Raw genomic sequence first — 26,122 nt, 5'->3', positions numbered from 1 at the left:
GGTTAGCATATCAGTTTTGTTTTCTTCATGTGTAAGTGGTATGACAAAACATACAGAGTAAAAAAGGTTCACTACTATGGGGGGCGTGGCTTTGTAACATGATGCCTTTGCTGGATTTTAAGATGCCTTGAATGTCAGATTATGTGTGTCCCCCCCTCCCCTGCAAAGTAACCTAAAGAGTTTCTTACAGTTTGTATTTTGAACAACTGCAGTATAAATACAATTTTCCAAATACTGTTCCATTGTTCTTCAGATCTGGCCCTGGCATCTGCCACTGTGCATAAGGTATCCTATACACCATGCTTTTGCCCTGAGCTGTAGCTCCTAGAATCATAGAATCATTGTTGGAAGGGACCTCCAGTGTGCACTCTATGTCCAGTTCTGCAGTATTGCCTTTTAACTGGCCTTGCATTCCTCAGTGCCACCAGTGCATCTTATTCTTGACTTCCATTTCCAACTTGTCAAAAATAAATTCTTGAGCACTGCAAGACAGTAAAATCTGCCTTGACATTATCATGCCAGGTTCCCTCCCCAAACCCCCATAAGCAGAAGTCAATCTTTCACTTGACAGGCTTCATTCCATTCCTTAACGTAAGAGGCTTCTAGAGATGCCCAGCTTCTAGAGGACCACCAAATTTAAAGCCCACCTGGATACTATTTGGTAAATTGACTCAGCCCAGTGTTTTCCTAGGGGGAAAAAAGTTGGGAGGTGAAAAACAGATCTTAGTATTTTTACATTTAAGAAAGGGGAGCAACAGCAGTCATTTTTAAATCTCCGCATCTTACGTTTGAATTTGCTATTTACATGCTTCCAATCCAAATGTAGTAGTCTGAAACGAGACTCTAAGTTTAGAGTGTGGAAGACAGAATCCTTCTTAGTTCCCCAAGATAGGAAGAAACATCTCTGCCTATAAGCACATGTGGTGGCTTCCCTTCTCAAGTGCCTGCCTTGCCTATTAAACTGTTGTACTGTTTCAGAATTTAATTTATCAAGAACACCCCCCCCCCTTGCACTATGTTTAAGAGAAATTCTAAGGTGCTTCAGTTTTAAGTCGTTTTTTTTAAATATATATATTATGCTTAAACATGCTGGGGAGAAAAGGAATTCCAACTCAGTTTTGCCAAGCTAGAATGAATTTAAGGCTTATTGCAAGTTCTCCTTTCAAAGCCTGACAGTACCTCCAGCCCCAGAAAGCTAAAGAGATTAAAAAGCAGCATCAAAAAGTCCAAGGGACTGTGCAAATATATTTTTATTTCTCTTTCGTGGAAATAATTACAGATGTTCAAGGTAGAAACGTATTAAATTAATGCAGTCAAGAGTTTAAATGCAAAAATAAATATAAAGTCCAGCAGTTGATTGCATTCATAAAACATCTTAATTTTTTAGAAAAGGGATGTGCATTTTTTCTTAAATAAAAAACAGCCAAGGTAGAACATACATACAAGCACTTTCTTTAAAAAAATATCCTGACCTCACTTGCAAACTGTTCTTTGAATCTAAAACATTCACACTCATTTTTTTATTGGAGGTTTTTGGTTTGAAAGGGGAAGCAAAGAAACCTCATCTGTCCAAAGATCACTCTTCCAAATCTTTGTCCTCCCGTCTGTTAGAATTTGGATCTATGATACAAAATCAAGCACGAGTGTCCAAGAGCTGTTCAGGGACGAGGAGGGATAACCAAACGCCAATCGCCACGAACCGTTTCAGAAATCGTCCGGCCCGGTTGGAAAGAGATCGTCTGCGAAGTTCTCCTGGGTTTGTGAAGCGCCGCACAGAAGCGCGGGCGGGCGGGCGGGCGGGCCGGGGGCAAGTCCGCCCAAGTCCTTTGCCTGCCTCTCCCCGCGCTTGGCCGTCCCGGGGGCGCCCAGGAGGCCAGGCCAGGCCAGGCCAAGCCAAGCCACGGCGCCCCTCCCCTTCAGAGGGCCGAGTCGGAGTCGCTGGAGTCCAGGCTGTTCCTCAGGCGGCTGCAGCTGCTGAGCTTGTCCCTCTGCAGGCTGAGGTTCTGGGTGCTCCTCCGGAGGCACTCGAGGGACTGCAGGAAGGACTTCTTGGCTTTCTCCTCCTCCATGGGGGAGACCCCTTCCTCTTCCACCTCCTGGATCTCGTCGAAGGTCACCGGCTGGGTCTTGAAGCGCGACTGGCGGGGTCTGCGCAGCTTGCCTTTGGGCAGCTTGGCCGGCCGGATGGGCTGAGGGTACTCCTCGGTGATGCACACGAAATGCGGCATGACCGCCTGGTAGCTCGAGCTGATGCCCATCAACTCGGCGGGCTTGGCTGCTGCGGCGGCCGCGGCCATCGTCGTGGCCCAGGGGGACAAGCGGGAGCCTGGGGGGCGCGCGGCGTCGACCACCTCCTGCCGCCCGGTGCGGGGCTCCAGTCCCTGCCCTTGGGAGCCTTCCTCCGCGGGAGAGAACGAGGCGGCAAAAGCGCGGGAAAGCCTCCTGTGCGAATGCCCGGCCGCGCCGCAAGAGCCCGGGGAGTGCGGCCGCTTCTGGCCGGGCAGAGCGCAGCGCAGCGCCGCCTCCTGCTCCTGCTCCTGCTCCTGCTCCTGCTCCTGCTCCTGCTCCTGCTCCGCACCCAAGCCCGCTCCCGACTGCCTCGCCTGCTGACTTGTGCTCTGGGCGCCGAGTCCCCTGGTTTATATACCCGCCTCGCCTGCCCACCCGAGAGCATGCTCAGATGACAAGGCGGACCATTTACAGAAGATGAGGCGGCTTCCCTTCCGCCTGACGTGGAGGGCTCCCCCCGCCCGCCCAAAATATTGTTATGATGGAAGGAACGACGACGCCCCCGCAGAGAACAGAGAAGAACGACTCCGGAAGGCGAAGCGGAGGAGGGACCTGTCAGTGCATCACCCCCAGCCGGGGTGGGGGGGGAGTTTCCTGGGGAATACATTCAAACCAAACTGCTCTGCGGAGCGACCCTTTGCACGGAGGAGGGAAGAGGCGCAGGGGATACACCGAGGAGCCAAAGCACACACCCGGCGGGAGATCCGTGACTAAAAGCTGACTGATCCCCGCCCCCACCACTGAATTGCAGTATTGGAGCTGCTCATCTGAGGACTGAGGCAGGATGCTGGACGCAGACACACGTCCCACTCCTGCCGTATAATCGCCCTCGTCCCCCCGCGTGGAAACAGCAACAGCGTGTGATTTAGACTGGAAAACCTTTTGGGGAGAGACACATACCCCTCCACCACGTCCTACAAAACGACTCCGACACGGCGGACTCGCCTGCCAGAGCTTAACATGTACTTTGGTCCTCATTGCAACGCATATGCACAAATCTCGAGGTACTCAGAGTTATAAATCATCCTAGGACGCCCTCGGGACACATTTGACACTACCAGAAAGACAGGCAAAAAGTCCAGGTTCACTTGTCCTTACAAAAGCCGAGGCTAACATCTATACCCCCCCCCCCGGGACCCGGGACCTGGGATTGAGATTGGGGATTAGTACCATCAGTATCCCCTCTCCACCTGCTTGTAGTAGGAGGGGGAGGTTGATTAGCCTATCTTGCCAGGTTAGCTTGCTAACCGATAATGTTATATTGTAATTGTTGTTGAGGGATTTTAATGGATTTTATTGGGGGTTTAAAATGTTGTAACCCGCCACGAGCCGTAAGGGAGTGGCAGGCAATAAATCGAAAGATAATAATAATAATAATAATAATAATAATAATAATAATAATAATAATAATAATAATAATAATAATAATAATTAAAAAAACAAAGTTTTTAAGCAATGGTGATTTTTGCACTCAGATGCGAGGAAGATGACCCTTGAGGTGACTTTTGGACCCTTATCTCTCCTAATCCTTCCTGGTGTTTACAAAGGGAGGAGACTCCCCCAATAATAGCTTGCTCCTGCATAGAGAAATGCAGTTGCTAAAGGCTATCATTTCTAACACAGAATTTGGGACTCATAAACCACAAAGAGAAAATCTGTTGCAGAGCCTAACCTCATCTATAGCAATTATCCAGGGGGCACACAGCTGGCATACATGGATCTGGGCTTCAGATCAAGTGTTGTTGGTCCCCATTGTGTTGAAGTTATTTATTCAACATCGTTGGGTGAAATGTATTGTTTTGGTATCTGGCATATTTATGGCACTGTATGTGTTACTCAGGGTTCTTGCATATTTCCTACTGCAATATTCATGTATTGTTTTAATTGACCTTGTTCATCACGGTATAATAAAACATGATTTAATATATTTTTATAATAATAATGTTTAGATTTCTCAACCTTTTTGGTTCCTGACTTGTTTCACAGGTTGTGGTTGTTTCTTTCCCCTTCTGTTTTCTGTAGGGTAAGGGAGATCCAGGTTCAGATTCTTATCTTGCTGAAGACGTTGACTGAGTGATTATGAACCAGTCACATACTTTTGGCCTAATCTACCTCACAGGGCTGTTGTGTGGATAAAAAGGAAAGGATGTGATCTGCTTTGGTCCCCAGTGTGGAGAAAGTGAATAAATAACCAATATAGCTGAAGATGGGAGATACATGAAAGATAGATGGATGAAGGGCTGGGAAGGAGAAATTGAGACAGGGAAAGGAGAGAGAATGTGGGGGTTGTTAGGGGAGGGAGAAGAAACAGTGTGGGGAGGAGGATACAGAGAGAGATGCCAACCTATAAGTCTTTGAGGATTCCCCGCCATGCAAGTGGGCCTGGCCCAGTAGCCTACCTCATAGATATCAGTTCCTCTTCAGGGGTGGCCAAACTGTGGCTCTCCAGATGCCCATGGACTACAATTCCCATGACCCCTTGCGTTTGGCCACAGCTGAGATGGATGGTGGTTCTGATGTGTTTTCTGCCCTCCCCAAACCTTCCCGTCCCAAGATTCTACCAACAAGTCTCCAGGACTTGACCACAAAGAAAATCTTCAGCTCTTGCTGCACAGTTAGTCTCCTGGAAGGCACTGCCACATTAGTCAAAGCATATTTGGTCTGGGTCACTTCAGGGAATGTACTGCATAATTACCTTTGGTCACCTGGTGTGTTTCAGCTCAAGAAGTAGTATGATATTTCGTAGTATCCTCTATGGAAAATATGTTTTGTAGTTCCAAAATGATAGCTCAAAATGCCTTATTAAAAAACTAGAAAACCTGGATCCCCAAGATTCAAATGGGTAGCTGTGTTGGTCTGAAGTAGCACAATAAAATCAGAGTCCAGTAGCACCTTTAAGACCAACAGAGATTTATTCAGGGCGTGAGCTTTTGAGTACAAGCACTCTACCTCAGACTATGATCTTCTTACATGACAGGGAATATATATTATGTTTATTCTGGATTCCCTAGAACAGGCTTTCTCAATCAGGGTTTCATGTCAACTTACCCCCTCCCCAAAAATGTCCAATGATGGGTCTGGAGGGGGTAGGAAGGGGAGGTGCCCTAACTGGGTGTTTGTACAGCTAGGCTTCCCAACCAAATTCTGCATGATTGTGCTACTTTGAAGCTTGAAGAATGTTTCAGATGTTTCTCAATGGTAACAAAGTTGAGAAAGGCTGCCCTAGAAGCACCTTAATCTGTCATTGGGGGTGGGGTGGGGGAGGGGAGAGTGAGCGAGAAGATACCTTGTTGATTGTCATGCCATTCCGGGGACAAATAAGTTTCTTTTTAACTTCCCAGTAGTTTCATCGGTCATTCTGCTAGGTCTGAATTAATTTTTTTCACTTGCTCATATGGTGGTCGCTTGTTATAGTACAAAAGACAACAGTTTTAGGTGTCCTTTTCCTTCCAGATCTGCTCTCTTGTGTCCTCCCATATATGTTGTACCTGTAACTGACTATGGGCTTATTGGTAAGGTATATTCTGTCAATCTCTAATAAAAGTGGATAAAATGTCTTCCTCTTAGTCCTAATTAGCACTGAGATGGGAGCCAGTGGAACATGTCTTCAAGTCCCAGTAGCTGAAGAAATAGATCTGCTAAACATAAGCCCAGATCTTGCATCTTCCACTCAAATCATCAACATAAGATGGGGGAGAAAGTTCTTTATTTTCACTGTAGGAGTCTAGAGAGGATCTTCATCATCATACTGTGCATTAAAACATGCCACCAGATATCTAGAACTGCTTCCCTGCTTTCCATATGTTAATTCATTAGTCTTGTTTATACTGCCACAAATTTTGTTTAAGTCTTTAAGGTGCTATTTTGCTCTTGCTCTTTTCTACTGCAACTACCCATCTTGATCATTCCTTAAACGTATAGCCATTGTAACAGGACATTTTTTCCCCTTCCCCTTCTTGCCAAAAAGGGCACATATTTCTCAGCTACTATAATCCACTGTAGCGTTCAGGACTGTAAAGCGATGTTTGCAATCCAGTTAGACTTGTCAGTGGAAAAACATACTTCTTGTGCCACTGGATGCCACATATTGCAGATTGCCCTTTGATTCAAGAGGCACATTTAAGTGTCAGCATATATACAAAAGAATAACAGCACAGCACCAAAAGTTATCTCCAAGCTTGCTTTTATTTATTATTGTTAAAAGTTATCCCCAAACCTCTTTAATATGCAAAGTTAATTCTTATCTTCCTGTTCCATGGCCACTAGTGCATTCTTGATTTGCAGCAGAACAAGACAAACAAAACTCTTGCAGTCTACAATCCACTGAAGAGTTCAAACTGATCAAGGATCAGTGCTTTCTCATAGGGAGTCAAGATCAGGGAGTCAAATATCACAAGTCCAGTGGTCATCCATTCTTTCTCACTTTGCCCAGTTTTTCAGTCTTGTCTCTTATTGGTTATGAAGGTCTTGTTCCTAAAAAGGTCTTGTTCCTTGTTCCATACGCCAACTTCCAGTTGGGACATGCTAAGTATGGGGTGAACTTCCTGCTTCACCTTATATTTTTGTATACAGCCAAACCAGTATGCATCTGCCTCCATTTTAAAAAATGGACTATAGACCTGCTTCTCAGTTGTGTACCCTGTTGGGATTAAACCCAGATTTCAGATAGTGTGGGAAGCTTCTGCAGCAATTCCTACTTTAAAGGAGAGATTTGCTGTACAGCTTAGAAAGTCTATTAACCATGATCCATCTTCTCTTATGGAATTCACGTTTACCATTTAATGCCATGTTTAAATGTACACAGCCTATGACTATCTAGAACATGGGGCTCAATGTGATATGGTGGCTAAAATGTCACTCCTGGGTTCAAATCTTCAAATCTTTACTGGCTGATTTAGCAAGTCTCCCTAAAAAGAGATCCTGATTTAGACAGCCCAGGCAAGCCCTGTCAGATCCCAGAAGCTAAGCAAGGTCAACCCGGGCTAGTATTTGGATGGGAGACCTCCAAGAAACACTAGAAGGCATGATGTGGAAACAGGCAATGGCAACCCATCTTCAAACTTTTTTGCCTGGCTGCCAAGCAATCCTAGGATCTCCACACATGCCATATGATAAATAAATCCTTAAAAATGATTACAAATCTCAGTAGTAAGTGGGGATATTAAGAATGAGGGAACTCATTGCTACATAGTTTGTTTTACTGCCTCTTGCTTCTATAGCTCCAGGCCAGCAGCAACTGAAACCCAAATCTCTGGCTGCCAGAAATTCCTCTATATCCTATATCAAAATGTATTAAGATCACAGTGACCCAAAATATCTGCCCCACCTCTGTATTTTATAGCATCTAGCCTGAAGAAGGGTTCTAGAGAACTCAAATGCTCACACAGTTTTACATGGGTTGGGTTGGTCATAATATTTCATGGATTTAAGGGGCAACCACTGACAAGCCTACTGTTCTCACAAGGCTGCTGTGAGAATTTGGGCAGGGAACAAGAACTATGCATGCTGCCCTGAGTTCCTCTATGGAAAATGTACAAGGTGTTTGGACAAAAAGGAGACTGCGGTCACTGTTTTGTTTCTAGAAATATGCCTGTACCATTACCTGCCAATATGAAAATAAATTAATTATTAAGGTCCTCTGCCAAGGCCTCCAAACTCATTGGCTTTCAGATGCATCCCTGAGCCAAAATCAATGCAAACCTATTTCTGTCAGATGATACAGTAAAGTTAATGATGGAATGAGTCCATATTCTTTCCAAAATACAATAATTCTATTATCCACAATAGCATTTAATCACAAGAAATTCTACCCGTTACCATAAAATTTAGAAGCACAAGGACACTTACAAATGGGGCAGAAATTTAATCTGTCTTAAATCTCAGATGAGCTGCAGCTGTATTCAATAATACCAGCCCCAATTTAAAATGTACACGTGCACAAGGCACAAGGACCAGGACATTCATGTCACAGAAATAACTTCTTTACAGTAGTCTTTTTCCAGATTTTTAATCAAAAGCTGTTCTGAATGTAGTTCTAAAATAAAATATATAGATCAGATCCAAAGAGCTAGATGAGGCATGACAGAAGCTTTGACTTCTTTCCTTTGAACCAAAGACTTCCACCCCCCATGCAATATTGCAATGCCCATCGATTTCAGAAAGAGTTCTGTTACATGGCAAGAGGAGTTGCCTTTCAACACCCTGGGTACATGAAGTTAAGCATACAGGTGGACAGACTCCAACATAATAATAATGATATTGTAATCAGACAAAGTCCATCCAGGTCTGTGCTGAATCTTTTCCAGCAACCAATAATGTGTCTTTGGTATGTTCATGTGACAGTGATGATATCCATGTTTGGCTTTCATAGAAAGTAGCTATCACCACACTGAAACATTGCCAGATTATTAAACCAATGAGCAGACTCCATTTTAGAGTATCCATTGTACATTGATTAAATCAGACCTGATGATCAAATTATACTTCTGAACACTTACTTCCTTTTCTGAATACTGCAAGGGAAGTAACTGAATGTAGACTGACAATGGAGTTGTGTATCAATGGGATTGTCTGCTTTAGACTACACACAATGTTTAAAACTGCTGAGCTTACCTACCAGTTGGAAATGGATTTCTGATGGAGGTGGGGGGAGAGCTTAATGTTGAAATATGGAAGATCTGTAGTGTGTATAATTCAGGGAATATCCTACGGCGCACAACAGAGGAGATGTGTATTTAACAAAGTTCCCAAACTTGCTGATACTTTTCAAATACTCTCTTCCTATGTCCTGATTAACTCATCTGGAAACCTCCTGCCCCTTGAGCATACTTCCTCCTTGCTTGCCTTCAGAACAGACATGATAAATGAAGGCAACAGAACAGTTAGTTATTTAGGACACCCCGCTTCCCTCTTTTTCTTCTAAATAAAACTATTTTATTCTTTTAAGAAGCTTACTGTGCTGCTATCTTACATATTTAAACTCATCTAACACTTAAAAAGAAGAATTTTCTTCTTGTAAAAGCAGACGTTCAACCTGCCTTAGCAACAATCTTACCAGGAAAACACACAGGTTTGGTGTATAGTATATTTGATTGCTAACCTATAATTATTAGGTACTTATCAAATGTGCATGGCTATTTTTCTCATTACTTTCTTCTCAGTTTAGGAACAAAGAGTTTTTGCAGCAGAGCAACTGTTCTCATTTCCTCTGAAATAAGCATTCTCATTTGTTACCATTATAATTAAAAAAAATAGCTTTAGATAATTTTCTGTTGAGTCACATGCCATCACCTTGGTAACAGTAAGCAATTCAGTTCTCCAAGCAATAGTGTTGCAGAAAACTACTCCCATAGGGCCCCATGTAGGAATACCCTCCAAAACATATTTGAAATGAATAGCAGCTGAGACCAGCTAGTTGGCCAGGGAAGCCTAAAGATTTAGGGAAACAATTCAGTGAAAATATGCAATGACATAAACCCCTAATTTAAGCTTGCAAATTGCACTATATTTGTTTCAGTGGCTTAAGTCACAGCTTTAATCTAGGTCTCCCTTGGTATCTGAAATGTAATGCCTGACATACAGATGACTGATATTCCATGCCAAGTGGCTGCTCTAAGTATGTATATTCCTTGCACAGGGCAAATTCAATATAGCATGTACACAGAAGCAATGGCTGGCCAAGACTGGAAGAAACAAGCACTCACTTCTTGTCTATATCTGGTAACATTTCAAGTAATGCCTGACACATAAAAGTGTTCACTCTACAGCAGGGAGTTGGTCTCGATGGCCTGCATGACCCCTTCCAACTCTAGGATCCTATGATACCCTCATCTTCTGTGGTATTATGACTGCTGAGCTCAGCCAACCATAGTATAAAATTGATGCTAAGCATAAATGAATTATTTCCCACTTCAGTGTTTTGATTGAGACATGTGCCATGAGATGAATCTGCTGGTATTTAACAAATGGCCAATCAATTTTCAGCTTGATGGCTAACATCCATCTTTTAGATCTTTGCATTTTTGTATGCAAATACCTCATTTTCACAAATAGAGCCTAATTAGCAATAGCTCTATTTAAAAAAAAAATCTCAGAATGTAAATTCAATCCTTTTGTGTAAACTCTGTACAAATGAGTTTTGCCAGAAGAAAAACTGTCTTGCTTGCCTTAGTTGCTGTTTGATCACAATAAAACATTTTCAAGGTTAATTTGCTCCAAAGATAGCATCGCACTCTACACACACTTTGCATCATTTTAGTTATTCCTTCACCAGCCCCTCATTTCTTCATAAAAACTAATCAGCGCCAAAACCCAACCCTGGCAGACAGGATGACATTAAAGTGCACTCAGCCCAGAAAGCTCTCCATGCAATTAGATTCTGTCAGCATTGCAACAGAGCTGTTAAAAATGTTCCACCAGACAGAACTAATGTTGTGTTCCTAGGCTATGAAACATTTTGCCCTATTAAAATGTTGTTTGCTATCAATCACCGAATCCAAGTACCATCAGGGTTCAACAACAACAGATTCTCTTGCATGGAATAAAAAATATCCTTCGTAGTACTTAGTGGTAACAGTAGAATCAAATACTGTTATTGTATCTTTTTTACCAGTCTTCTCTAAGGAAAATTAATCACATCTGACAGTAAAGAACAAAGACAAAACTTCAGCTACAGAATGGATTTCTTCTTGATCCTCCAGATTATTTCCTTCACCAAAACAATATAAATTACAGGGTCAATTTATAAGATTTCATGTGCATGCACACTTCCCCAGATACCAAAAGCTTATACCCTGAATAAAACTTTGTTGGCTTACATGGTGCCACTGAATTCAAATTTTGTTCTGCTTTAGACTAACATGGCTACACACTTGAATCTAGGATCAATTTATATAACTTGTTTTGTGTTAAACCAAAATTTCTCTGCTCAGTCTCCCTACCCCAGCAGGACTACGTTCCAATCATATGCCAGCAGTCGATCTTAGCAACAATAACAACAAAACGCTGTTTTATTCATACAACTGGTCTATTCATGCAAGCAGTGCAACAGAAAAGGCTTCTCTTCTTTGAAATAAAAAAATATCATAGATTGTGATTTCCAGTTCGTGCAGGAGAAGGAGCAATCTTTTGTTTATTTGGACTCTGACTTGGTACTACTCAATCGACAGCTCATGGGAGCAGTTTTCTGTTATGTCAGAACTGACTCAGATGTTGCCAGAGGGAAGGAGTGGATTTAGCACAAACCTGTATTTGGGGCAAGGAAGGATTTAATCCCCCCAGATTAGATTATCAATCATTGGCCTTTGTTTTGACTTGTCTTAAATTATGATATAGCATAGGTGCAGGTAGATGGCATTGGATACGGTTTGGGAAAACCCAGATTCCAATCCACATTCAGCTATGCTGGCTGCATGATCTTATTTATTATTCATTTTAAAATTTTAATGCCACCTTTCCACCCAGCCAGGGTCCCCAAAATAGTACACATAAAAACCTTAAAACATTTGAACAATAAAACAATATTTAAAATTATAAAATAATTTAATAAAAACACAAACAACTAATACCAGAACTAAGCAAGAGGGCCATAGCTATTATTTGGGGATGCTAAATGAAACAAAGTCTTCAGTCACTGGTGGAAGACAGATGAATCTCCCTGGGAGTTCCAAAGATTTGGTAAAGGTAAAGGTATCCCCTGTGCAACCACCGAGTCATGTCTGACCCTTGGGGTGATGCCCTCTAGCGTTTTCTTGGCAGACTCAATACGGGGTGGTTTGCCAGTGCCTTCCCCAGTCATTACCATTTACCCCCCAGCAAGCTGGGTACTCATTTTACCAACCTCGGAAGGATGGAAGGCTGAGTCAACCTTGAGCCGGCTACTGGGATCAAACTCCCAGCCTCATGGTCAGAGCTTCAGACAGCATATCTGCTGCCTTACCACTCTGCGCCACAAGAGGCTCATATTAGATTTGGTACCACAACCCAAAAAGCCCTTTCTCAGGATGCTTCCCCCCCATCTTGCCTCAGATGGTAGGGACAATTGAAGCAGGGTCTCTGAAGATGACTGGAATGAATGGATAGGTTCATATGGGAGGAGGTAGTGCTTAAGGTATGTGAGTCCCAGGCTGCACAGGTTTTGCAAATGGGATTTTGGGCTGTATCAAACGGAGTATCGTGTCCCGATAATCCCACTTTATCCTGGTTTGGCCTCACTTGGAGTACTGTGTTCAGTTTTGGGCACCACAGTTGAAGAGGGATGTAGACAAACTAAAGCATGTCCAAAGGAGGGCAACAAAGATGGTGAGGGATTTGGAGACCAAGGCATATGAGAAAAGACTGGGGGAGCTTGGTCTGTTTAGCCTGGAGAGAAGATGACTGAGAGGGGATCTGATAACCATCTTTAAGTATTTAAAAGGCTGCCACATAGAGGATGGAGCAGAGTTGTTCTCTCTTGCCCCAGAGGGATGGATCAGAACCAATGAGATAAAATTAATTCAAAAGAAATTCCGTCTAAATATCCGGAAGAAGTTCCTGACAGAACGGTTTCTCAGTGGAACAGGCTTCCTCAGGAGGTAGTGGGTTCTTCATCTTTGGAAATTTCAAAACAGAGGCTGGATATCCATCTGATGGAGAGGCTGATTCCGTGAAGGTTCAAGGGGGCGGCAGGTTACAATGGATGAGCGATAGGGATGTGAGTGTCCTGCATAGTGCAGGGGATAGGACTAGATGACCCCAGTGATCCCTTCCAACTCTATTTTTCTATGATTCTAGGTCATGCAGCTTGGGCCACCCTCTCTTAGAGACAAAGTTGTTGTTAGGGGATGCTCTAATTGGTACAACACTTCCTTTGCATTCATCTCAGATATAGTCTCTGGTATTTCCAGTTAAACGATTTTAGGTTGCAGTGTTTCTTTTGTTAGTTTTGATCATTCAAACCACTTTTCCAAGAAAAGGTACACAAAGCAGCATACAGTAAATTCAGAATTAAAGTTCCATTAAAGCAGCCAGAGGCAGTGAAACCAATAAAATTAGTAAATAAAATATCAAAACAAAGGATGGAAAAAAATCAGGGCATGTGTATTTAACTGTTAGGTGTTGTGAGGGGGCATCTTCCAAGGGTCATAGTTGACCATCATCCCTTAAACGTGTTGTGTAAACAAATCCTACTTTCAGAAGGGTTGCTCTAGTTGGTTAAGCCCAGGAAGAATAGCTCAGTCAAATGAAAGATCAGTGCACTTCCCAAGAAAGATCAGTGCATGGCACAGTTTTCTTCACAGAGAAGAAAAATAAACAGAAATACCAGGGAAAAAAGATGCCAGAAAGCCCATTGCTCCAAAGCCCACTCCCAAGCTGCTCTGTTTGACAATGACTGAAGACATTCAGATCAAACAGACATTCTTATCTCTGCATTAGCAGAGCCAGGAACTGGCTAGAGATGTGAGAGAAGGCAACGGAGAACAACTTGTGCTCAGCTTAACTAGCACAAATGGCTGAAATAATGGATGAAGATGGAATCAATCCTGCGTTCTTTCAACATGAACCTACAAAACATGACTACAGTGACAGAGGGGACAGCCTGCCCCTGCATACACCAGACAAAAAAAGAGTTGTCCTGTTCCTTTCACTGGGCTATTGTCTGGGACAGTTTCCTTTCCATGGCTTCGTCAGCCTGTTCAAGAAAGGAGCCAGGCTCCAGGGTGCCAGTGCAGGCAGCCCAGCCTCACCAATAGTGTCAGTCTCACACACAGCTTGTCAAATGCCTCCATCGTCACACATGCTGCCTCTCCCACCCCTACTCATTGGTGGGTACACTGCAAGCTGGTTATGTAACGCTGGCCACCCACTTCTATCTATGGTCCTCCTGCCGGAAAACACCAATACGTCACATGCATGTGTGTGGAGGTGGGGGGGGGGGGAGGGGGGATGATGACCTGAAAATTGTTCACTTCCCATGGTTTTGGTTTTTGCTGCTATATGCAAACAGCACTATACAAGAAAGAGAGGATTTTGTCTGGACAGGGGCTTACTATAGTCACATCAATTGTACCTTTGGTATGCAAAAATGATTTACAGTTTATAATTACTCATTTTAGTAACAGCACTTCAAGCTCCCATTTTGCAGATGGGAAACAGGAAGGCTGTGCCTTGACCAAGATAACCCAACCCAAGTCTGCCATATTTACGTAGTAGTCATTGATAGCTTAACACTTCAAAGTGGGACTGATTTTCCTGGAAGAGATCAGGCAGTTACAGGAAAGATTCATTACCTACCTCTTGGGACCATGGGTTTTCTATGCATTCACTTTATTTTTACTGGCAAAGTTGCGATACCTTGAATCGCTTGCACAAAATATAGAAATCAACAGGTAAAGCACCATCTTACATGGAAATAAAATGATGCACACAATTATAAGCAGGTAGCAAAATGCCCACAATTGTGATGTGCAGCATGTGTGTTTCCAGACCGCAGGAGAGAAGGTGCAATGTGTGTCTCTGCACACAAGCTATTGAATGCATCCTAGGGGATCTCTGTTAGGGAAGGCCAGGCCCTCCAGTGTCAGGGACAAGAAGCCCATTTTGCCCTTAAAACAACAGTGGTGCGGGATCCAACCATCATTCAAGGAACATGCCTCCAACTTAAGTGGCTCTTCAATTGCAGGAAAGGCCACTTAAAAGCTGGAGGAAAGCTTCTTGGTGGGTTTCTCCTTTGTTAGAAGAGCTACACTTAATTTGGAAAAAAGGCTCCTTAGGTTGGAGGAAAGTTTCCAACTTTGCGCAATGGAATAGTGGAACAGGGTTAGGAAATCACATTTGAGGACACCACTGGAATGGGAGTAATTGAAAGATCTGTTGTCCACTGTATTGATCCTAGCCAATGAGAATCAAGTTTGGTCCTTGATCTGCATGGCGCAGTAACACTGGCACTGTTTCTTGATCGTGCTAGGTATGCACAACAGGACTTTTTTTCTAAAGGGTTACATTGGCAGTCATTAGGTGTTGAAAGTGGAGGCATAGAAGGTCTAACTTCAAACAGCATGTGCGAGAGATGTTATTAAACATGAGTTGATATAAAACAGTGTATAAACAGAAACTGCACTATAACAATTGCTTTTAACAGTCATATTATTTTTGTTCTCTTGGAGGGGACACCATTGTGTGCTATTGTGACCTTGAAGAATTCCACCTTTTAGAAAAACAATGAGCTATAATGAGAAACAGATCCCTCCCCAACTTATGAGGAAATTGCCATTTTTATGATAAACTTCAGAGACTCATGACATTGGTGAGAGTTTGCTAGGTAGTTTCTTTCCCAGATCAATGTTCATAACTAACGTTTCACACTGAAACACATTCAGCCAGAAAGAGAGAGAAGCATAAAGATACACCGATACACACAATTGTGGACTTTAATGCCTAGCAGCTGGTTGATTATGTTACCCAAATTGCTGGGGAATCATCAATATAGCAAGAGGCAGGGGTAACACAGGATCTTTTACTACCAATTTTACGGGGTCCTTTCCCTGGAAGAAATCTCCCTTAAATGAAAAAGACAATTAAGCTTACACTCAGGGGATTTATTTGGGGAAAATTTCAGGGTACTTTCAAAACTCACAAAGAAGCAAAACCATACATACACTAAGTTCTACAGGGGGAGAAGTTCAAAATACTGCGCCTTTCTTGGATCCAAGCAGCCCAGCCACAGGGTTGACGACATCAGGAGGTGGACAGGATGCTGGGTGTGGTCAACAACAACACACACACACACACAGGGTGTGCGCAAAGCTTGATATATGTTTGAAATTCCCGGGCCAGCCCCAGGGACTGCCCACTGGGAGGTCTGTGATTGATGATTGGTCTCTGATATTATGAGTACCTGATAGGTGAGTTTGAACTGTGAGGTCACTAGAGTGGGAGGTGTGGAGTAATCTCATCAAATAGAACAATATCTTGGCTAGGTGTGATGTGTCGCTAATGGCCCTGTCTTTGTTTTATCAGGAAGGATTGGGGGAAGACATTTGAGGATAAGAGATGCTGCTAGGCAGAAATTACACTGGACAAGAGAGACAAAAGAAGTTGCAATTAGTACCTAGAAGGGATATTCCTTTCCTGTAGATAATCTAATGGTCTTTGGCTGTGGGGAAGGGTGATTTAGATAACGTGCACATTTAGCTCAGTCAGTTGGGCAAGGAGGAAATGGTCTAGTCCAGCTCAAACCAGATGGAAATCTGGCCTAGCTTTTCCAGGCAAGGGAAGAAATCTAGTGAAGCCCAAACAAGATGGAGACCTGGCCTGGCTTCCTAGGTTTCTTAAGGGGCCCTACTGACTCCATAGTCAGTCTCTGCCAGGCTGGTTTCTGTGTGTACCAACCTGCTCAGAGTCCAGTCATGGGCTTATATGCATGAAGGTGTCTCTGTGTGAGGCACCCTTCCATTATGGGTTACCTTTAGGGTAACAATCACAGTCATGTTATAAAAGGAGTGTGGCAAACTGAAATGCTACTTGCAGGCAATATATATGTCCATTGCTCCCAGTACAATTGCTTTTGTTTATGTATATTCTCATTTGCAACTTTCACTTTTTCGTACTTGTAGCTGCATACTGTAGCCACTCTGCCAGGTGTGTAGGGCTGACTTAGGCATGACTCTTCTGCCCCTTTCCTCAGTTACTCTTTAGACCTATGAATTCATGAAAGCCCATAAGACACATTCATGCTACAAATATGGATTATGTACTATCTCAAATCCACAGAGTCACAGCACGCATATACAGATTACCTCTTGTTTTCATTACATGGCCACAGATGAATCACACATTACATCAACAAATCTACTTAAAACCATTAGTGTGGGCAGTTTTAGCCCTGGAAAATCTCAATCTTAGAAAGTATTTCAATCCTTGCTCTTCCCACTTCCCATATCTATCATCAGGCCCAGGCACCTTGCTATGACTTTAGGAATTCCTACCATCAGTGAGAAAGGACCAAAAGACCAGGCTGTTTAATCTTTGCCCAATACAAGCCCATCCCATTCTCTGCACAGCTCAGTTATTCAATTCAGGTTACGGATTACAATTCAAGAAACTGGAGCTGAGACGACGAAAGTGAGTTTGGAGGAAGACTCAAGGGGAAGCTTCAGGAACATCTTATAGCATACTTGAAAACTACAAAGTGTGAATTAGATGCCTAGACAGTGTTCAGCTTATAGCTATGCACAAAGCCAGGAATCTGGGTAAGATTTTTAATGCTTCTCTTACTATGGAAGTACAGATCATGAGAGTAGCATGGCTGCCATTTTCCCATGTTTCCCAAGCCAAACTACCAGCACCCTACATGGCCCTGGAGATCCATGTGATGATTACTTCTAGATTAGACTACACGGGTCTACCCTTATCCCTCACCTGGAAATTGTCCTTAGTCCAGAACACAGCACCTGTGGATCCCCACAGGTACATCGGCAGCTGTACTGGCTCCTGGTTGAATTCTGGATCAGATCTAAGATATTGATGCTTACCTTTAAGGTCATTCATGGTCTGGGCCCAGCATACCTCAGGGACCACATCTCTGCCTACATCCCCCAAAGAGCGCTCTGCTCTGCAAATACCAACTGGTTGATAGTCCCTGGTTGCAAGGAAGTGTGTCTGTCCTCAACCAGGGCCAGGGCATTTTCAGTTCTGGCCCCTACTTGGTGGAATTAGCTCCTGGAGAAGACCCGGGTCCTGAGGGAACTGGCATAATTCCACAGGGCCTGCAAGATGGAGCTCTTCTGCCAAGCTATTGTTTCAGGCCAGTGATCCTGTAACGTCATGGCCCTCCCCTAACAATACCCCTCCCCTGTGGAAATAGCTTGGTATAGTGGTTAAGAGCAACAACTACTAATCTGGAAATCTGGGTTTGATTCAGCACTCCCCCACATGCTGGGTGACCTTGGGCTTGCCACAGCACTGATAAAGCTGTTCTGACCAAGCAGTGATATCAGTGCTCTCTCAGCCTCACCCACCTCACAGGGTGTCTGTTGTGGGGAGAGGAAATGGAAGGCAAATGTAAGCCACTTTGAGACTCCTTCAGGTAGAGAAAAACGGTATATAAGAACCAACTCTTCTTCTTCATCTTAACCTGGATATGGATCCATTGAGGAGATAATGCTAAAAATAATTATACTCATGCTACTATGTGGTTTTAAATGCTTTTAAATGTTATTCATTTTTTACTTTCATTGTTGTTATTTTTAACTTTCATTGTTATTATATACTTGCCAAGAGGGCAGTATATAAATATAATTAATTGATTTATGGTAAGAGCATGAAGACAAATAAGATTATCCTAGTTATTTATGCTTCCACTGCTTGCTAAACTAGAGCACACTTTCTCAACCACGGTTTCATGAAAACCTGAGGTTTCTTGATGAAATGGGTGGGAAGTAATTAATTTGTAGATATTATTTATGTGATAAGCATTTAATTGGGTGATATGATCTCATATGGTCATGTTGACCTGCTCCCCCTCCCAAAATGGCCATGGTGGGCCTGGAGGGGATGCAAAGGGGTGGGGCCCCAGGTAGGTCTGTACACAGCTATGCTTCCCAACCATATTCTGCATGATCATTTCTGGGGTTTCTCAAAGCCTGAATGTTTCAGGGTTTTCCAGTGGTAAAAAAGTTGAGAAAAGCTGAGACAGGGAGACCAAATGTAAGTGAGGAAGGAGTCTGGGCAGATGCAGCTTTGTCATACAGTACTGGAAAAAAAGCCATCATGACTGACATCCACCCTTCTACACAGCTAAAAAAAAAGTGCACAAAGCCACTGATTCTGATATAAATTTGGCCTTCCTCCAGTTTACATGGAAGAAGGTTACAGCTTTTGCTCAGTAGAATGATTGGACAGAGGTAAGATTCATCTCACTGGCTGGGCTAGTTTGACACCTCCCAATGTTCATTTGCTCAGTATACTAAAGATGTGCCATTGAGTGTCTGTGAGGTGGCTGAAGGTTGCCAGCTTGGATGGGAGGGATTTCACATAAGGGATGGCTGAGGGTTGAGAGGAAATGCTGGAAGGGAAGTGCCCAGAAATAAGGGGGAAGAGAAAGAAAAATCTGATGGAAAGGTAGGTGGAAACTGAAACGTAAGGGAAAGGGCCAAAGGCACTGATGCAATGCCAGCTGAATTGTAGAGAGTGCTTTGAAAATAGCTCTCAAGACAAGAAGGGCTTTGTGGGAATCAGGGAGGTGGGAATGCTAGGAAGGCTGGTCAAGAGACAAACAAGTTACAAGTGGGATAAAAGTGGGTAGCACCCTGAAAAGCAGAAGCCAGAAGTAAAACTATATAGAAAGAATAAGGAGAAAAGGCATTCTGGATAGGGAGGAGGCAGGAGGGAGCCAATGGGCCTTAGGCCTAGACCAGCCTTTCTCAACTTTTTTACCACTGAGAAACCACTGAAACATTCTTCAGACTTCAAGAAATCCCAGAAGTGACACAATAGTGCAGAATATGGTTAGGAAGCATAGCTGTGTACATGCCCACCTGGACCCCTTCCCTTCCTACTCCCTCCAGGCCCATCAGTCACCATTTTGGGAGGGGGTGCAAGTTGACATGATCTTATATCATCATATCACCCAGTCAATGTTTAACACATTTTAAAAATATATTTAAAAATTAATTTACTCCCACCCATTCAGGAAACCCTTCCAGGGCTGATAACAAATCCCAGGGTTTCATGAAATCCTGACATAGACACTTGACAAAAGAATTGTGGTTAATACAATGCAGGGATCAAACAAGTATTAATGAGGGTGTGAATTTCACAGACAATTCTTTCGCTACAGTATAAAATAAAAACTGAAAGCAACACAATCTAGAAAATGTTTTGGGATCAGAAGACATTACAATACTATTGTCGTTCAGTATGACTGTCCCTGGGATAGTAAAACAGAGCCCCACAGAAATCCAGAATATATGCAAAGAAAGAAAGGCAAATCAGCAAATTTCTTAAAAGTCAAGAGGCACAATAAACCAGGGGAGCAGACTGCTAAGAATTTTACACCTTCCAGAGCAATCAGCAGGAAAGTTAAGCCTGAATGGCAAAGTCCTTGCTAAAGGGACAAGAAAAAGAGCAAAGCAACCCCAGATTAGATAAAGAAACCCAGGAGGGACACAGTCACCAGAGAGGTTTGGCCTTGAGACAGTGTGCCAACAGTGACAGCTCAAGCAAATGAAATGAGTTGCTATGGAAACAGGCATTTAAAAAGCAGAGAAAACACACCAGTAAGCCAGCTTCTATTTCCAAGTTGAACATGTTTATGACCAGAAAAGGCAAAGTGGGCGATAAATGTGTTTGGTTAAGCAAATGGTGCTAGTAGTATTTTGGGCTGCATAAGCACCCATCATCAGTCATCTACCACCCTCCTTAGGGAAAATCTGCTGCCCTTCGTCTGCCAGGTTGTACAGTTCAAGTCACAGTTTCTTAACCTCTTTTTGACCATTAGACATGCTTGATAATGAACACACCCAGTGAGAATCACATGATGGCCAAAGGGATAATTCATGTTGCTCTCTATTTCTGCACTAGGGACAAAGGTCCATCAAAAACAAAACCTTCATTCTGAAAGCATATTTCGCAGACCTGGTGTGTGTGACAGAAACTTGGTCCAGGGATGGTGAAACAGTTGCCCTTAAAGAGCTAGCCCCTGATGGGTTCTCTGCCCACCATCAGTCGCGGATCGTGGGGAGAGGGAGTGGCAATCCTGATCTGTGATAACATCTCCTTCAGGGCTCTCCCTGCACCGACAATCCCAGGAATTGAATGTGTTGATCTTGGGTGGAGCACAACCGAGAGCGTGGCCATCTGGCTGGTGTACCACACACCCAGTGCACCTCCAGATGCCCTGCCTGGTGGCCACCTGGATGTTACAGTTCCCTAGACAGTTCCATGTCCACCTTGCATGGAGTGCAGCTCATAATGGCTCACTCCTCCAGGAACCTGGGCAGAAAGTCCAGGTCACAAAGGTAGCACGGCTGGCATTTCACCACCACTGCCAAGCCAAGCTACTTGGCCCTACAAAACCTAGCCACAGTGATCCATGTGACAGTCACCTCTAAACTGGACTTCTGTAACTCCCTGTATGCAGGCCTACCCTTATCCTTGATCTGGAATCTACAGCTGGTACAGAACACCGTGGCCAGGATTCTCACTAATACACCATGGAGGTCCCACATCCAGCCGGTACTCCAACAACTCAGCTAGCTCCCAGTTGAATTCCAGATTAAGCTTAAGGTTTTGGTAATCACCTTTAAGGCCATATGCAGTCTGTCCCAGTGTATCTGAGAGACTGCCTCCCTGCCTATACCCGCCAAAGAGCCTTACACTCCCCCACCTCCAACTGGCTGCAGATCCCTGGCCCCAGAGAAGCACATCAGTCCTCAACAATAGCCAGAGCCTTCTCGGTCCTGGCCCCCACCTGGTGGAACGAGCTCCCTGAAGAAATCAAGGCCCTGTCCAAACTCTCACAATTTCGCAGGGCCTGCAAAAGGGAGCTTCTCCACCAGGCATTTGCTTGAGGCCAACAAAAGTACCCACTGCCCCCACCCCCGATACCCCCTCCCATGGCCGAAGAATCTGGCCAACCCAAAGCTGTGTCAATGTTTCTGTTCCTGTTTAAATATTGTTCTGGTTGACATGTGATTTTATATTTGTTTCAATGTTCTATATAATTACCCCACGATGTTATATGTAAGCCACCGAGAGCCATATGGAAGGATGGTATAAAAATCTAAAATAAATAAAATATTGTTCAGATTTATATTTTCAAAGGGTTGAGTTTTTTTTCCTGTTTCCACACTGAAATTTGCCTCTTCGGGCACATACCTGAGTTGACCCTTTACTTGCTCCACAGCAAAGGAATCCCCAGAAAACGTTCATTATTTAAAGCATGGACTAATGGGGTGTGATTTGGAGCTGCCAAATGCAGAAATGAGTGTAATTGGGTTTTTCCCTGTACCTGCCATTTTGAGATGTTTGGAAACACCCCTTTCTTCATCACCTTCCACCCTCATCCTTCCCTCCGTTCCAAAATGTCTGCTTTTTTTTTTTTTTAAGGGAGGTGATAGCGTTACAACACTGTTTCCAAGTTTAAAAAGCAGTCTCTCAGTCTTACCCAGCAGTGTTATGATGTTACAATGTTATAACCTGGGGTTAAAAACAAAATTCTGGGGGTAAGGGAGGAGGTGATCAATGACACAGAAAGGTGGTGTTAAGGGGCACAACAAAAACAAAGATGACAGCAGGAACCATTTTGCAAAAAAACACATTTTTGGAAAAGGGGATGGGAGCAAAGCATGATGGGAGGATGCCTCCATCAGACTCAGTGCGGAAAGCATGTTGTTAATATCAACTTGGGACATGAGGGTAGGAAAGGAAATGTGGAAATGCTAGAGTCAACTCTCAGCATCCAAAGGAAATCCAAAGCGAGGCTAAAACAATGTATGTCTCTTAATGTGTAAATGGTCTCAGAGAGAGGATAACAGAAATTGATAGAGTGGCACCAACCTGGCAGTGAAAGATGTATGAGCAATTTCAAGTGAAGGTGACAACCCCTCTCTTTGACCAATTCAGTCTGCGAAAATGATATGAGGACATGTATACACATGATCCTGACCCAAATTGGGAGAAGTGTCTTGGAACTGAGTTCCAGGCACAGAACTTATAGCACATGTATGGCTGAAATTAAACTGTTGGTCTTCAAGGTTTGTTCTATCGCTTGAGACCAACATGGCTACCCACCTGAAAGTCATTGTGGCAGGCTTGTGCAGGCCATGAGGAAAATACAATGTACAGTGAGGCTTTCAGGTAGAAAAGCAGCAGGAGCAGGAAGTAAAGAGATCACACGCTGGAAGATGTAGTAGTGGTAGGAGTGTTGTATTAGGCTAGCCACCATTTCCCAGCCTCCCAGGTTATTGAAAGGACAACCCAAGCTCCAATGAAAGGGGACAGGAAAAGCCTTTTTTAAATATATAAAAACAAAATGACAGGCAGGGGAAGGCTTTGGTACTCCTAAGACTTACTACTCCACTGTACAATGGTCCTTGTCCCATCACTTTGTGGGTGTTTAGCTTTCAGTGAGAAATAACAGACCCCATCACTAGTTTCCAATGGTTCTACCAGCATTCCTAGGATTTTGGGACAGAGCTAAATGTCCTTCAGAGCCTCTTTTGTAACAAGAAAAAGGGAGTATATAAATGGTTTCCAAATTTGCATAGTTACACTGCAAGGCAGGATTCACATTTAGTTTTTTTTTTTTTACCTTACATGCCTCCTCACCTTCTATTTTTAAACAACCTTAAAGAAAATGTCAGAGTACAGATTGGCCACTTGAAATTGGCACGTCATATGCTTGTAGTTCACATCACACCAGGTGAAGATCAACAGAATCCTTCCTATTTATTGGACCGGTTCTTTCTTACTATAATATGTAGTTTCAAAATCCTTTTCAGAGTTGCTGATTTCCTCTAAACAGACATCAGGCTAGCACTGCATTCATCTTATGACACAAGGAGAGAAATCAATTCCACCCAGTTGTGCTGAGCCTTCAGAGGCTTGAACATTGATTCTGTACAGTAACAGCAAAAAATGAAAACTTGTACTTTGCCGCAGATTAGCAATTTCATTCTGTTCTCAGCAGGCGGCAATTTTCTCCTGCGATGTAGTAGAGATGGGCAAGATATGCTGATAAATATTTTCTGAAAACTGACCTGGATTCGGCAGGGTTCACACTTTATTTTCAAAGAATTGCAAAAATTGAGAAATCATCTGTACTTCAGTTTTTGATGCATGCTGGCACATTTTCTCCTGAGAAAGCCATCTGGAGAGGCCAAAGGTAAACTCAGGCCCAAATTGAGGACCAGACCAACCTTCTTGTTTGTAGCCACTGCAATCACACAATACACCGCAATCACACAATACACAAGATGCTTTGACAATGCCTACAAACATTTTGAATTCAGTTTGCCTATTCTAAAACTTAAGCAACCTTCTGTGACTTCTCCAACTTGATGGCAAGCACACTTTCAGTAAAGGAGAGAGTGGTGATTTTCTTATGGTGAAGCAGCATGTTTCCCATAGCTGCCATGAATGATGAACGTGTCAGGGCAAGTGGCTGGTTCACAGTTTAAGAACAGGTGATACAGATGAAGCTACTTTATATGAAGTCAGATCAGTCACCCATTTAGCTCAGTGTTACCTATTGACTGGGAGGGGCTCTGCTGGGACAGAAAAAAGGGTTTATCCAGCAAACGCTGCTGCTGCTGCTGCTGCTACTACTGTGGCAGGAAGCCAGGCAGTTTTGTCAAGGATTTCTCACCCTGGAGCACTCAGAAGCTTTTTCTTGCCTATGGCTCCTGCTACTGACCTCAAGAAATGCAGTAGAGAAGTTCACAATGGTTTGGAAGGACAAGTTGTCAGATGATACTAAGTGAGACCAGGGAGAACCTGTAAATGTTAGCTGACTGCATGGCAAATAGTCATTTAACAGGAAGAAGACTGATACAGTACAGCTCTACAGGAGAAATGAGAACCGGTGATGGCTGCAAACTCCCAGTGACTGTAGATACTAGAATATTAGATCTAGGATTACAAGGCCATCATGGTGGATCCATTGCAATAATTATGCCCAGCTCAACTTCATCACATTGTGACTCTCCTTGGCTGCAAATGCTTATAATTTCCACATTGTTATCCCAATTTGGAACTCTCATTTGAGCTGGGCCTTATAAAGGCTACGAACACTACCAAAAGCTGGACCCTGATGTTGTCTTATGGGGTTAAATTAAGATTCTTATTCATATATATATGAATATAAAGACAAGTGTAGTTTTATTTAGCACAGTATAAACAAAAAATACCAGTCTCGCTCTACTCTGCCAAGACATCCACTCTCAACTGTCCCAGGGGAAAATTCTATTTAAAAGCACTAGTCACATATTAGCAAACTCTCAGATGCTTGGTTCAAACTTGTCAGGCATTAATTCCAGTATGATGAGAGCGTGCATATTGTGTCTTTTCAGTAAAACAAAACTGTCTACCACATTTTTGCAAGCCATCTTGGGAAAAGGCATTTGCACTGTCACTGGGAGTTTGCAGCCATCACAGGTTCTCATTATAGCAGCCTTTTTCTCTACACCTTCAGATGTTAGGAAGCAGAACTCTGAATCCATCGAGGCTGCCTTTCCCAAACCAGCATTAATTTCAGGGATCAGCAGCAGGTCAACGGTCCTAAAGATGCCTTCATTCAAGTTCATACTGCCTCCGGGTCTGGATACATTGTCCTAAACGTCAGATTTATCCGCGCTTCCCTGGAGTGATATTCCTTGGGTACACGATGCTGAGACATTAAGAGAACCAAAACAGAATGTGCTTGTTATGTGTGCAAACAAGACAGAAAGATTTTTTGCTTGCTCCTGTGGATTCACTCTTCTGCAATGTTCACAGTTAGTGCCTAAGACAAATCCCAAAGGCTTAGCATCCTTACCCATCTTAAAACCCACAACTTAAATTACTTCTCCTGATTTCATTCATTCTTTACTGCTTGTTCCAGCTCACCATGCAGCAATACTGCAATGAAGGGGCATGTTGCCTCTGCCGCCTCCTTGCTGGTTTACTAGAAAGCATATTGTAAAACTTAAACAAAACCTTTACAATTTGAGAGGCAGGCATGGGCAGCTTCCTGGGCATGGAAGCCCAACGGCACTGCAAGCAACTCTCCTCTCACTCACTGCTCAAATGTTAACTGCTCATTAAGCTATGGCAATCTTTGGTTGCCTGATGGGGTTCCTTGTACAAATCCAGGGGG

At 43.3% G+C, this 26,122-nt stretch overlaps 2 protein-coding genes across 7 annotated transcripts in view; both read right to left on the bottom strand.

Annotated features, from left to right (window-relative positions):
- Positions 1-1,232: 1,232 nt before the first annotated feature.
- On the bottom strand, positions 1,233-2,707 carry C2H11orf96 (chromosome 2 C11orf96 homolog). Its single transcript, XM_077322231.1, has one exon. It carries the CDS (start codon positions 2,295-2,297, stop codon positions 1,917-1,919), a length of 381 nt encoding a protein of 126 aa, XP_077178346.1. The 5' UTR covers positions 2,298-2,707; the 3' UTR covers positions 1,233-1,916.
- Positions 2,708-6,455: 3,748 nt separating this feature from the next.
- Positions 6,456-26,122, bottom strand: part of ALKBH3 (alkB homolog 3, alpha-ketoglutarate dependent dioxygenase) — a 52,347-nt gene continuing 32,680 nt past the window's right edge. For 4 of the 6 annotated variants that reach the window (XM_077322226.1, XM_077322229.1, XM_077322227.1 and 1 more), the window contains exon 10: positions 6,456-25,654. In XM_077322226.1, the coding sequence (XP_077178341.1) occupies positions 25,568-25,654 (87 nt within the window). In that variant the 3' untranslated portion in view covers positions 6,456-25,567. The remainder of the gene's footprint in view (positions 25,655-26,122) is intronic. The other 2 variants (XM_077322230.1, XR_013228372.1) reach the window with 2 other exon arrangements.

This window comes from Paroedura picta, chromosome 2 (genome assembly GCF_049243985.1).
Source record: "Paroedura picta isolate Pp20150507F chromosome 2, Ppicta_v3.0, whole genome shotgun sequence".
Lineage (NCBI taxonomy): Eukaryota > Metazoa > Chordata > Lepidosauria > Squamata > Gekkonidae > Paroedura > Paroedura picta.
Note: the sequence above shows the minus strand (reverse complement) of the source record. Positions and strands in the feature narration are given on the sequence as shown.